Source organism: Bombus pascuorum, chromosome 1, assembly GCF_905332965.1.
Source record: "Bombus pascuorum chromosome 1, iyBomPasc1.1, whole genome shotgun sequence".
In the NCBI taxonomy this organism is placed as follows: Eukaryota; Metazoa; Arthropoda; class Insecta; order Hymenoptera; family Apidae; genus Bombus; species Bombus pascuorum.
The window spans coordinates 5344556-5358967 of NC_083488.1; the positions used below are offsets into that span (position 1 = coordinate 5344556).

Genomic DNA, 14412 nt, shown 5'->3' on the forward strand with positions numbered 1-14412 from the left:
GAAAAGCTACAAGTTTGTTTATCGATACTTGAAAACGAATTCGATTCATCTCCTTAGCAATCTCTTAATTGTTTATCGTTTCAGTCAGCGTCCGTTTCCAAATTTTTGAAAAATCCACTACAAAACACGAGATATCCTTGGAACAAGTTAATCAAATGATCAACTTCTAACCGAAAATTAAGCAATTTCTTAAATAGGAAATTTGTATTGCTCTGGATGAATATAGGATAGAAAATAATTGTAAAATAATTACAAGATATAAAAAATGATATCAGAAATAAATACGTGGAAGGATAAATATCACTTACGTGGCGGGTTGTTCGCTGTCGCTGTTGATGAAATCTTCCAACTGCGAGAAGTCCAGGGCCTCATTGTCTATGCCTCCGACGAAATCGCCCCGACCTGTGTAAAACGAGAAGAATCCATGTTTCATTCTGCTACCTTACGATTGTTATCTGGCAAAGATCTTATGAGATCGTGATGACGCGAATCCCGTCTAAATATATCTTCTCGTGGTGTCTTACGATGTGAAAACACAATAATAGAATAACCAAGTCAACTGCTTTCAGTAGAAAAATTGTCTGCGACGTATTAGCCGATCGTTTAATACAATCGAAAACGATAGTGAAACGTTCGTTTGTTATTATAAAGTATTAAAAAACGAATAACCATTCTCGCAAGGTTTAAAGTATTTCTAATGCGCGATAAGTAAGAGAAGATGAAAATTAGAGAAGAATTTTGTACAAAATTTCTAATTGCTCTTCTTCTAATACTTACAGGTAAAGATCCCAAATCCTGAAAATTGTGAAACTTTGGAGACGCGTAGAGCTATTACGCAATCTCTTTTCGCCGCGGAAATTTATTTTAAAGGCTTGAAATCGACGCGTAAATATCCAATTGCTTTCGATCTTGCGTTATAACACGCTATAACGTTGATGAATCGTTTGCCCAAACGAGAGTCCTAATTAACGTGAGTAAATTTTATCCGAAACTTTTTTTCCTATCTCTTGGGATTCGCGAGCTGTGACGCGATATCGTAAAACAGTCGGATTTTCAGGGCTCGATTTCTTCCTCTTACGGTGAATTTGAACAGCAAAAAAAGAAAAAAGTAATGCAATATCCTCTGCATATTCCCAAAGTTTCATAATTTTTTAAATCGATGGTTTCAGAGTCTTCTCTTGTTAGTACATACAAATTCTTCGATAGAAAATTAGATCTTCGAATATAATCACGAAATGCGCGATCATTGCAAGGACTCTTTGCTCGTCAAGTCGACGAATAAAGGCGAGAAACGACACGTATCCTGGTTTATGTATCCGAGTTATTTCTTGCAGCGAGCTGCGTTTAGGAACGAGGATGCAGGTAATTCAGGCATTCCGTGAGAGAGACATCCGCGTGGGAGTAACGAGGCGTTACAGGTGAGAACAAGCAACGTAGAGGCATGAACATATTTCACCTCGAGGTCTTCTTAAAGGTCTCTCGGCCGAACACACGTTAAGGGATTGATTTCGAAATCATTGGACAATGCAGTCGCTAATTCTGTGTCTCTGTGGAATTCCGTATTTTACTGCGTTTTACCATCAACCTATGTCTTCCTATGTCTTCGCTTTCCTGGCGGATTTGTTACGCGAACTCCTAGAGAAGCTAAACCGATCGACTCTACTATTTTGAAACGTCGAACGACGATAAATGGCGAAGTGAACTTTGAAACAACTAATGCTCGTAACGATTAACTGCTGTAATTTTATTCTGAACGATTCGCATAGCATCGTGTGTTTAAAGATAGCCAGATATAATAGAGTTTAAAAATGCAAAAATACAGCATGCGAATAATACGCAAACATATATATAAAATATCCGACGTGAAGTATCTAATAAATAAATCAGATTTCTATTAACTTCTATTTTTCTATAAAAACAAATCGCCTGTACAAAGACGTAATTTTCTTTTTAAAATTCGCGATTTAGTGACAATAGTAAATAACGTTAAATTTAGGGACGCAGGAACGCACAGTACGCGTATAATATGCAAAACTGTATGAAATATGCGATATAAGTTGCTCGATACGATTTCTAAGTAAAGTAAATTTCTACCGAACTTTTCTTACTCTCTAACAATCCGAATTTCCATTAAAATTCGCAGTCTAACGATAAGTAACGATACGCGATGTTAGGAATCTTAGGAAACATCTTATGGATTCTAATGATCGCGGTGCAAGAGAAAGTGCGAGTTCATCGAGTGGGAGAGAATTTCACGGCCAATTAGAGGTGGAAGGCTATGCGGCCGAAGGATCAAAGTGTCAACGTACACGAACATGTGCATCGCGGTAGAATCGCACCGGAATTTCTTCGATCGTGTAAACTCCTTCCCTGTAAAATCCTCCATGGTGAACACCGCAACGTTGCTTTCTGATTTACGAGGTTCCACTCGGACGAGAAATGTCCGAGCGACGATCGGTATCGGAGAGAAATCTCGATCCATAGTTTCACCGTTGAACTACGAAACTTGTACAAAAGTTTCGTAAACGAACGTATTTTATTACCAAGAACGAGTAATTGATAAGTTTTTTTTCTTTTTGGTCCAAGATCTAACAGAACCTGAAGTTTCAACATTCACGTAAAAAAGAAGATTGAGTTTCAGAAAAATATTGTGCCATCGTTTTCGTAGATCCGACGAGGAAGTTTGTGCGTTTTGTGATTCATAGATTGGTGGTTAAAAGGAAATAATTTTTATTTAAGGGTTTTATCCAATTTTGCTACACAGAATGTTGCCGAATAACGCGAGGCGATTTCTTGCGAAAAAAGAAAATATAGGATAAAATTTATTATTACAGATAGAATTTCCCCGGCGTTTAGTTTTCGAGAAAACCGACTTTGGAAGTTTGTCTGGTATACGTGAATTTGGCCAGTTACCGATTAGGCGCGAGTAAACGATCAGAAGGAGAATATTCCACGTGCGAAAACGAGCGAAACGCGGGCAATAAAATTTGTTCGTTTAGAGTTCGTCCACGCGTATGATAGATGTTTCAAATTTTCTCTAAAACAGTTTATGGAACAATTTTATTCCACGTTTCCCACTTATCTTCTATTCTATTATTTCTATTTTCTCCTATTTAGCCTGGAATTAACCACGTTCAAGTATACTTGATAAATGTCGAAATTCGATTTTCGCGAAAACCACGTCTCCGACGAACAAATTTTGATCCACGTTTCTCCTTGTTTTTCATAAGGAATCGCCTGATGAATCGTTTGCACGTGTTATTCGCGTATCGCGTAGCGGATAAAATATTATGCTGAAATCTGCAGAAAAATGTAGTTTAGATAAAAGTATCTTATCGAACAGCATAATTTATGCTTGCCGTAATAAGAATCCGTAATTAAGTAGCTTAATTACAATTCGACAGAGTTTGTAAAATATCGAACAATTGTAAAATTGTTTTTAGTTCTGAATCTCCCGAGGATTAAAATTAATAATAATGTCAGCCTACTGGGAGGCTGGTAATTACAGAGAAGAATCAGGCCATGTTTCTCGACTACAAGCGCCTGTGTACGAAGAATACAATGTGATCACGCAGCTTGGCCACACTTAAGCGCTTAAGACTCCATGTCAAGTGTCATAACTCGTGGCTTCCGGTCGACCATTCATGCTAGGGAGCAAGTGTAAGGGCGCCTTTAAGACTTTGGTTCGAAAATACGCATCGTACGAGCCAACTCGACCCATCAATGAACGTCATCACGTTCGTAACAACGACCGGCCGACAAACATGTTGCTCGTTCGTCGAACTGTACGCTGCACGTCGCTGCCAGCAAGAAATATTGTCAGACCCTCGATTAAGATTCAGGTGAAAAGAAAAAAATTCTTGAAAAGTCTGGTGTTTCGAATCGCAGATCTAAAAATCCTCGAACCTTCGAACTTTCAACTTTACAAAATCTCGAACCCTCGAACTCTCAAATCTTTCCACCTTCGACTCTTCGAGCTCTCAAATTTCCCAATTTTCAAACTCGCAAGCTTTTCAACGTTCAACCTTGCGAACTTTTGATTTCCAAACTCGCGAAGAAATTAATTTTCAGATCTTCGAGTGTTAGAATCTGCAATTTCGGGTTTCGTTAGCTGCCTTTAACTCGGTTGTACTCGCTGGCGGAGATACGTCGCTTTGAACGTGGAGAAGCTCGCAAGGAAACGCGAAACGAGACGAGCAAACTGTAAACTCTGGTGCAGCGAAGTAATCGATGGAATTATTCTTCTTCCTTGTTCGTTGGAGCAGAGATTCAAGGAATCGACGCGCTACTGCAGCTGTATGTTTCGCGACGCCTATAAAAATGCAAAGACGGAACAAGGACACGCGTTAAGGCGGACATTAAAACGAGTTTACGTTTTCATGCGAACCTGTTTACGGGCAGCCGCATAACAGTTTCTGGCTACCTCTTCCTCGAAACGTTTCGAAAGCACCGCATCCAGAGACGATGGTGGAATTCGATTGAAGAGAAACCTGTCGTAATCGTTCGAGAATCGGTGACAACGTGTTCTAAACTGCCTTATTTGCATATTTCCTATGCAGATAATAAATTATCGTCGTACATGACGAAACTATTCCGTGTGTCTGATTATTCTTTTAAATAACTCCGCGGTGTTTCTACGTTACGATATAAATAACGAGAAAGAAGAAGAAAAGAATACGAGGGAATTGGAGCGAAACGGGAGGGAATTAGAAGCTGCTCAAACAGACTGACGTTTTGTAATATGGAAATTCGCGTACGTTCCAGTTTCTCTTCGTCCAGTCTCTATCTTCTTTTTCCTTGTTTGGTCGGCTCTTTAGGAAAATCCCAGGTGATCGTCGCCGAAGGTGAAAGAACATACGAGGACGGAAACGCGTGAGAAAAATCGTAATTGGTTCTTCTACTATAAAAAAAACGCAGTCTAAAAGTACATCGATCGCTTTGCATAATCGCGTTACACATTTTCGGGAATTTAGTCCCGATATAGCAGGGCGAACGAATCGGGAATTTTAAGCGGGCAACTGTTCTTCGACGATCGCCAAGCTTCCGAATTATCGATAATTATTGGACTCTGGATTTTTGCGCGTTGGTGAAAAATTTGGAAGTTGAAGGATGCTTGGAATGCACAAAACACGCGAACATATATGAAATATCGTAAAGTTCGGTATATTTGTTATGATTAAGCTGCGGATGTTCATGGAAATTTATACTTTTAAGAGCACAAGCCGGAGAATGGAACGTGTGTAGTTTATTTCACCTACCGAGTATCATAACAAATATTACGCTTTCCATGTTTTACATATTTTTGTATACGCATTCTGTGCACGTTTACTATGTTAAGTTTCCCACAAACGAATCAACGTTCGCAATACAGTTATGATATTTAGTATGCAAAGCAAACGTCTAGCTTCTAATTTTTTTAATTATTTATTTATCTATTCGCTCGTGGAAAAATCTCCCATTACAGATCAGAGTTACGATATCTTAGAAATTCTGTTCCCGTAGCAAAAGTAACACTATCGTGTAATTAAAAAAAAAAAAAAAAAAAAAAAAGAATGAAATAAGTTTAACAGTTATGGTTTACAACGGGTGGAACGAAAGTTTCGAAGAATTTGACAGATCCAGAAAAAAGTCCACAGTGTTACGTACTTCGTTTATACACGTTCTATCGAACGAATCGGAGCAAAGCGAGACAGTTGCGAAGTAATTTCGTGAAAAAAGTAGAGAGGAACGAAGAGATCTAGAAAGAATCATCGAAATTATATCGAGAGAGACTTTTTGTGTACATAAAAATCCACACTCTGATAATTAGTCTGTGTCGTAATAATATAAATTAAACGATACTCTACGTATATCGCACTTAATCGCGGCTGTACGCGTTTCAAGTAAAAATTCTGTCTTCCATAAAAATTCATCAAATATAATTCTGCTTACTCGACGATGATAATTCCATTTATCGTCGTTCTAAGGAAGAGAACGAATCGAAAATTTTCGCGCAAGAAGCGTTCACCATTTTGAAACGGTCAGCCAAGTAATCGCTGGGGGAGTAATATAGGCTGAAGCCAATATAATATACGCGACAGAAATCCGAGGGTTGAATTATACCGGTGGTTGGGTCGTTGCCAACCAATCCCTCCTCGAAGTATCGACCAAACACCGCCCCTGGGCTGCAGCAAGATGGACTTAAATCTGAATATTATTACGACAACCGGCCGTGTATATGTATAGGTAAACAACTGTGATTTTTGCCGCACAATCGACAACGACGCGCTAGAACAATGGAAATATTAAATTTTTTCAATTATCTTTGAAACGCGAGAATCTAAGGCGCTGCGATTCTGCATAATTCGCGGATCTATAAATGCGAATTGATATTTTTCTGGACGCGATATAGAACTTGACCTAGATTTTATCTATCAAAAAGATTATAACGAGTATTCTACTTTAGATATTTTATACATTCTCGCTCTGTATTATAGCCATTCTTGATAACTTGACTTTCTTTTTTCCACTTTAATTGCTTGACTCTCGGTCTTTTTCAGTTTCTCAACGTTAAGCGAATCCAACTGAGAAAATATATTCTCATTTTTACGAAGTAAGTCACACTAAACTACGTAATTACCGTTCTATGCTCAGTTTTGAGTTTTTACGTAAAACCTCACGGTCTATCGACTGCCTTCTTCTCTTTCTTTTTCTTCTTTTACACCAAGGTATACCGAAAAGCAAAATAAACTGTTAATGGTCCACCTCTTCGTCTCTTCTTAAGGTCCCATTAATTTATTTCGAGAGAGTAGAAGGTGGATAAAAGAGTAGGAAAAAGCGTAGAAACGAACAGGTTATATTTAGAATGGACAGGAAGCCGATAAAAAAGGAAAAGAAGTTTGTGAAATTGTGAGCAGAGTATTTTTCGATTTAACTGGAGGCAGAAGCGAAGAAAAGGTAGGTGAAGACGGGATGCGAAAGTGAGAAACGAAGACGGACGTTCGCGTTTGTCCGCGGGACAATTTCATTGTCCGCGCAAAATCGTCGTGGCAGGATGAATAACTTTCTAAGATAAGAAAAAAAGATTGTCTTTTTTCCACGGTGAGCGCCAATGGCGGCGTGTACACCATCGGGCAAGTTCGGAGTTTCACCGAGTTTCTGCCTTTTGCGTAATAATTACATTGTTATTAGGAACAAAGCAAGAGGAAGTCGTTAGGCGACTCGAAACAGCGGTGATTATACATTAAATCGGCCGGCTTAAAAGCTAAAAATCGCTGTATTATTAAGGACCTTAGCAACATTTTTCGTCCGCCACTTTTCCAGAACCGAGTGAAAAATATTATTAGGACGATCGCGAATCGAATTGAATTTTCTACGCCTCTTTAATTAGCCAAGCTTCGTACGTGATCGATCTGAATCGGAAATTGTAGAAATTTATTCTCAAAAAATTGTTCCATTTTGCCTCTGTTAGCTGTCCGGTGTTTTTACAGAACAGAGAGAAAAATTTGTTTAGTCGACAGTGGAGAATCGATTTGAATTTCTGTGTCGTTTTAATTCATCGAATTCTTTAATAAATAATTTTTTAATTAACGAATCGAAGGTTATTCTCGAAGAATTTTCAACGTTGTCCCTTTCGAGCTTCACATATTTCGGATAACAGAAAGAACAATTCCATGTGAAGTAATCGAAAGCGGAATCGTAGTTTCGGAAGCAAACGGAAGTTCTTATCGTTCTGACCATCGCAACTCTACGAAATCATCCGAATTGAAGCTCGTTCCACGTGCAAACAATGTAATTAACGTGGATGCCATTAACAGTGTTACGTGTTTATGTAAATTCGTGCGCCAACAAGCCCGAATTCACGTTTTGATGGACCAACGAGCAACCTTGACTAAACGATTTCGAATCCGATCTTTTCCAATCGAACATCGATCTTGTCGAAACGTTCACGGCTACCGTTTTCTAGGTCAAGGGTGTATCCTTCCAACACGTGTTTAACTTTTAACAATGGGTAAAAATTCAGAGCGCTACAAACGAGATGTTCCATCCGATAGACACGCACCGATAAAATATCTTTAAGACGCGTCAAAGGATGAAAACTAACTAATTTGTTACATTTTATCGTTTAAGGAGCAGAGAAAGAATTGAAAAATGAATTTTCAAATAAACTTGCGAACTCTGACAAATTTTTTCGTTGCGTTCATTTAGAGAATTTCCAATATTTCAGGAATATTTCAAGAAAACCTGTTCGACGATAAGTTGAGCATTCGAGCGCGATCGTAATTTCGAAAATTGTAAACACTCGGTCAAAGTTAGTTAATGACAGTTAAAGAACCGCAAACTTACTTTATATTCTCGATAGTGTAATGTATCTAAAACGCGACGTCGTTATACCTCTTATCTGTGCACTTGCGTCAGTGCTGGTAGCAATGATTGCTCGGTGATCACGAAACGAGAACTAATCGAGCGCAGAAAATTCTTGCGCCGGATAAAAGCGGTAAAATTTAAGCGTGTTCACGAACGAGATGTAATCGACACGTGGCGGTGTATATACGTGGGATTTGATATTACCAAAGGCGACACGTGTTCCACACCAACGACGTAATCATTTGCACGTGTAGCTTTCGTGTCATGAACAGGATTTGCCACGAAAATTTATTATTCTCGCTTCCAGCAATATCGATTAATTGTGTTTTAAACTGTGCTGTTGCACGACAAGAAAAGGCAGATGCACGTCCCTCGGAAACACACTGAAATGTTGCGTAACGATCAAAAGGGAGTATGTGAAAATAATCGTTGTAGGAGGTTTGTAAGTGAAATCAACAGAAGACGACTTATTATATCAATCCGGCTGCAATCATCGAATTTTTATACCTCGTTCATCGTCTCGTTTTAACCAGCAAAGACGGTTTATAACGTTACAAGATCTATGACGCGAATTGAAAAGAGAAATCGTGCGTGTCGACAAGAATTTTGTTCGTATTTTGTTCGAACTTTGTGTGAAGATTTTTCGACGTTAAGAACACTATAAAATGAATCGAAAATGATTAAAAGAAATTTAAATATACTGCGAGGGTCGCTTGTACGTCGAGAATTAACGAAATTCTTTGTCGTATTTTTAAAGAAGTTTGGTAACTACGAATATTCGGAATACAAGTAAAAAGGTAGGGATAATAAGCAATTAAGGAAATATGTAAATAGATAATGGTGTTTCTGGCCACCATAATGTTAAGCAACGTTATATAGAAAGATAGTTTCTTCCTTGAAACTACTCCTTCTCTTCTCGCTTGATAGATTTCTCGTAACTTTGCATTCAAGAGACTTTAACAAACACGAAGGTGAGAATAAGAACGAAAGTATGGTTCGTTCAAGCATTTTATTTTTATTCGGTGTGACGCAAAGCAGGAAGTTTCATATGTAAATGCTTCTGTTGGTCAATAACCTGCAGGGTTCAAGAATAGAAAAGACACGATTTTAATTGCGACTCGTCGGGCATAAAAGTGGACAGACTCTCGTCCGGTTCGATCGATCGAGCCCGAAACGATGCAAAACGATTCGTGCATAAGCCCCGACACCGTCGACTTTCTCCGACAGAGCAAATAGAAATGCGCTGTAAACTGTTCGAGCCGTGTCGCCTCTATGAAAATTAGCTCACTTTCGTTCGGCATCGTAAAAAGTTCGTCCGCTGTCTACGAAACTGATAATCATACTAATTACCTACAACAAAAATGCACGGCAATGATCCGAATAAAATATAACCTACGGAGTAGTAAAATGTTCTCTCAGACGGAACGTTATTTTTCTTTTTTAATATTCGAGATATCGTCTAATAAAATACTTCCTTTGGCTCTTTTTATTTTACATAAAAAATTTCCTAGAAGTATTTAACAAAAGAACAAACTAAGGACTTTCTAATAGTTTTTAGATGTGCAACGAAAGAACCTGACTAAAACATTGTCGTTGTTTCCGCGAAAAAAATATCCAGACTTCTAACAGAGACTCTTCGATTTTCTTCAGTGGAATATTTCGTATAATTTTTAATCTCTTCCAACAAAAGAACTGCAAATATTTTGAATTCCTTCGATTAAAATATTCTAGAAATTGCAATGGCAGAATTACGAGATCTACTGTGTTGTTGAGTTATCGAAATTACAACGATCACCTGTCGCTGGAACTAATTTTCCATGGAATCGCTTCTCAACCAACTGACCCGTGAGACTCGGCCTGTGATACTCGTAGCCGCTTGCAGAACCGGAAGAACGCTTAAACGGAGGAAGTTAATCGAGCCGAATCGACGATTTCACCCCCTTAATCGTCGGGGCAGCTGCCGAACTCACTGTGTTACCGCTTAAACGATCGGGGAACGCAAGCTTCGACGCAACTTTTTTCACGGCAATTACAGGGTCACGGAGGGATGAACCGGCCACCGACAGGTGTTGAACCCCACGAGGGCACGCAATCCCAGCGATTTTCACCGGATAAACGCGGCACACGTTTAGTTCGATGCTCGATAATAGGTGTCGAAAGAACGTCACGTGGCTATTAACTGGGGTTCACGAGGGCTAATTTACCGAGACATCGATGCATCCTAAGCTTCGTCGCTCGATCAGTGTACCGAACAAACGTCGAGTAACTGTAATTCGCGAAAATTCTATAATTTCGTTCGACGGAATCTCTGCGCTGAGGACTTTTATCGAGTAGCTGTTTAATTGGAGAAAGAACATGATGTGACGACTAGAAATGTCCACGAGAGATAATTCAGAATGACGTCGATGGATCCTCGGTTTGGTCACTCGACTAATGTACAGAGACATCGAATAAACGTTGTACAATTGTTAACTGGCGAAAATAGTACAATTTTGTGCAGTAGAATCTCTGCGCTGAGAACTTTTATCGAGTAGCTGTTTAATTGGAGAAAGAACATGATGTGACAACTAGAAATGTCCACGGAAAATAATTTAGGATGACGTCGATGGATCCTCGGCTTGGTCACTCGACTAATGTACAGAGACATCGAATAAACGTTGTACAGTTGTTAACTGGCGAAAATAGTACAATTTTGTGCAGTAGAATCTCTGCGCTGAGAACTTTTATCGAGTAGCTGTTTAATTGGAGAAAGAACATGATGTGACAACTAGAAATGTCCACGGGAGATAATTCAGGATGACGTCGATGGATCCTCGGTTTGGTCACTCGACTAATGTACAGAGACATCGAATAAACGTTGTACAGCTGTGAACTGGAAAAAATTGTACAGTTTTGTGCAGTAGAATCTCTGCGCTGAGGATTCTTATCGAGTAACTGTTTAATTGGAGAAAGAACATGATGCGGCGATTAGAGAGGTTTATAAATGGTAATTCAGAATGACGTCGATGAAACCTAAGTGCAATTAGTGTATAAAGATATCGGATGAACGTGGTGTAGTTGTAAAGCAAAAATTATGCAACTTTGTATAATAGAATATTTGTTTCGAGACTTTCGTCGAACAATTATTTAATTGGAAAGAGAATGCCGAGTGACATTTTTGGACGAAGTTCGCAAGGAGTAATTCACCGGAGTATGCAGTTGGCTATGAAATAAACATCGCGTAACTGTGAACTTGCGAAACTTGTTAAAATAATCTTACATAATGGAATCTCTGTGTCGATGCTTTTTGTCGAATAACCGTTGAATTGAACTCGTTAAATCGTATGTCTATTCATAGATGTATAATGATAGAGTTTTATAGTAACGGTACGCATGATGTTACTTTATTTTCCTTCCTCTGAATGATCTCTTCTTTCGCTTCGTTATAAATGGGAAGGTTGTTGAATCTAAATCGAAGTGTTAATTTAGGCTCTTAGAACCGCGAAAGAGATTTAGAAGGAATTACGATGATTCGTTAGCAAGATAACGTTCCTTTCATCCCGCGATGAAACGGCACTTTTATAAGTTAATGTATAGTTTCTCTTTTAGGTAGAGTCTTTTATTTCCTGGTTTTATGGGCGCAATGTTATCGAGCGTAATATGAAACGAAAAGCAAATTAATTCCAGTTGCCCGAATTGTACGTGAAATTTCTCTCTTTTTTTCTAAGTAACTTGGAAATCACTCGAGTCGAAATAAGAAATGTAAATTAACGACTTCATGGTACAAATCGTTCGATTCGATAGAAAAATATTACTCTTCCGCTATTACCGGTATTATTGGTTAGAAAACGACTATTGCATGTTACAATTCATTTTCAGTGACTTCGAGCGATATTACTTCCCGGAAGTTTCCGACGAACGAAGATAGCCAAAGCGCACGGATCTATGGATCGCCATTACGATAACAATAAAAAGCGTTTCATTAATAATCGGAGAAAGTCGCAGTCGCACGTTTCTCCATTGTTTCGCTACGGTATAGTTGATCCCTCCAGAACCGACTTTGACTAATGGAAAACACGAACACAATTACAATTACGCCACTTTATATGCATCTAATGATAAACTTACGACATAAATAATTACTTCAATTCCCTAATTACTTTTCTTTCTAACCTGTATGTATCATTGTTGCATTCAATTCACGCGTTTATGATTCCTTTTATTTACGATTTCTAATCAGATTCACGAGAGCAAACCATTGTCTAGCACGAGCTGCATTCGAAGATTTTAATATCAGATTGGGGTAAAAGTTCGTTTGCTTCCTTGAACGACTGTTTATTACAAATGAAATCGTATTGTACGCATTTTTAACTCGTTAATTGGAAAAGATGAATTGACTCGATATCCCAGATTTATTCAAACGATTTCAAAGTCGATAGTGATACTTTTATTTGCTCTATAGTTGCCAGCTTTTAAAATCCAAATTTTGTATAGCCTGCACTTTTATTTTAACCACGTTTCTTGCGTTTGTTAATTAATAATAGTTGATTATTTAACAATAATAAATATCTTAATAGGTCGAGGAAGACTTCGAAAGGCAACATCACACCGCTTTCGTTTCTATCGGCAAAGAAAAAAGAAAATATGGTAAATGGCATAAGAGCATGTTTCACCAAAACGCACCGTGACTATAAAAGTTTGCCATTCGATTTGGTACAAAACTCGATGAGACATTCGACGTGGTTACATAACACGATACGTGCAAACAATACGACGATCTCGTAAAACTGTGATTTAACAGGAAGTTATAACAATGAACGTCATAAAACTCACCTGTCTTATAAAAAAAAATACACGAAAACAAATAAAACATAAGGCACGAATAAAATACTACGTTACAACATGAAAACTAGAGGGGAAGAACACGCAGAATCACGTTTCCCATTTCATGCAAACCAACGGGTGTTAAATATTATCTTGTTAAAATTCTCCTTTTATTTGATTTTCTTATCGCCTTCGTAAAATGTTGCTCGACGCGATATCAAAATGTCGAAGATATTAAAATATTACTTGTCTTAACGATTATATCTTCTGCTGGATCTAACAGGCTATTCGACTCAGAACTATTTGAAATTCGAAATATTCCTTCGTAGCGATAACGCGACTCTAAAGTCAACAAACCGCCATTCTAAAATGGAAAAGCATAATACTCGTTGCCACCTGCTCTGATATTTAATAACCGGTCCAGCGACGTGTTCCCGTTTCCAAGAAATTTTTCCCAAATTTAAACTACCGGTTTTGCCGGCCTCGATTTTATCGCGGATATTTTTTCAAATTTTTCCACCAGTCGAAATTACCTGCAACGGGCAATAATCGACGAGCGCCGGCTTGATTAATTCCAGAATCCTCGTGATGTTCGGGCTGATGGTGGCTCCGTGGGTTTTGAACGGGATCGGCTGTCTGGTGCTGCAGGGTCCATGGAAATTCCATGATTGGACCGATTTCGAGGGAACTCGATCACTCTCGGAGGAATGTCTGGCAGAAAATCACGACAACACTCGCACCACTACATAATTGCGCTTCGAAAGTCGCAATTGGTCGTTGGAAATCCGTGGAACCACTCCGATCTTTCCATGTTAACGAAAAATGTGCCTCGTTACGAAAAGAAGGAAGATGGATATTTATCCGAATACTTGAGTCCTTAAATTCTTAAATTTATTAATCTTTAGTGTCTTAATTAAATCTTTTTAATTTTTAATCAATTACTCGCCATAGCGATCGGTATATCGCGCGTTCTAAGCGTTCGACTCTCGATCGCTCCCTCGAGTTCTTCGCTTGAAATGCTCGAAAGTCCGGATGAAGTTTAAAATTCACTATCGAGGAATGTTGAAGAAGTCCGTGCGGTAAAATTGTCACGAACACGTGAGAATCGTGCAGGATCGCTGGATCGATGACGTTCTCGATAACGATCGCGATGGACTGACCGGGGATGGATAGTTGGAATCGAAACGAAACGATGGTGGTACGCGGCCCTTGCTTTCTCGTGAGGAAACAAAACGGCATTATCGTGGCCCTCTTGGTATCGAC

At 38.7% G+C, this 14412-nt stretch overlaps 1 protein-coding gene across 5 annotated transcripts in view; it reads right to left on the minus strand.

Annotated features, from left to right (window-relative positions):
• The window catches only part of LOC132909991 (myelin regulatory factor-like protein), a 69164-nt gene that overhangs the window by 14296 nt on the left and 40456 nt on the right, over positions 1–14412 (minus strand). For all 5 annotated transcript variants that reach the window (XR_009658665.1, XM_060965646.1, XM_060965479.1 and 2 more), the window contains exon 2: positions 309–402. Coding sequence is in view for 4 of the 5 variants with exons in the window: in XM_060965646.1 (XP_060821629.1) it covers positions 309–402 (94 nt within the window). In the remaining variant the exon portion in view is untranslated. The remainder of the gene's footprint in view (positions 1–308; positions 403–14412) is intronic.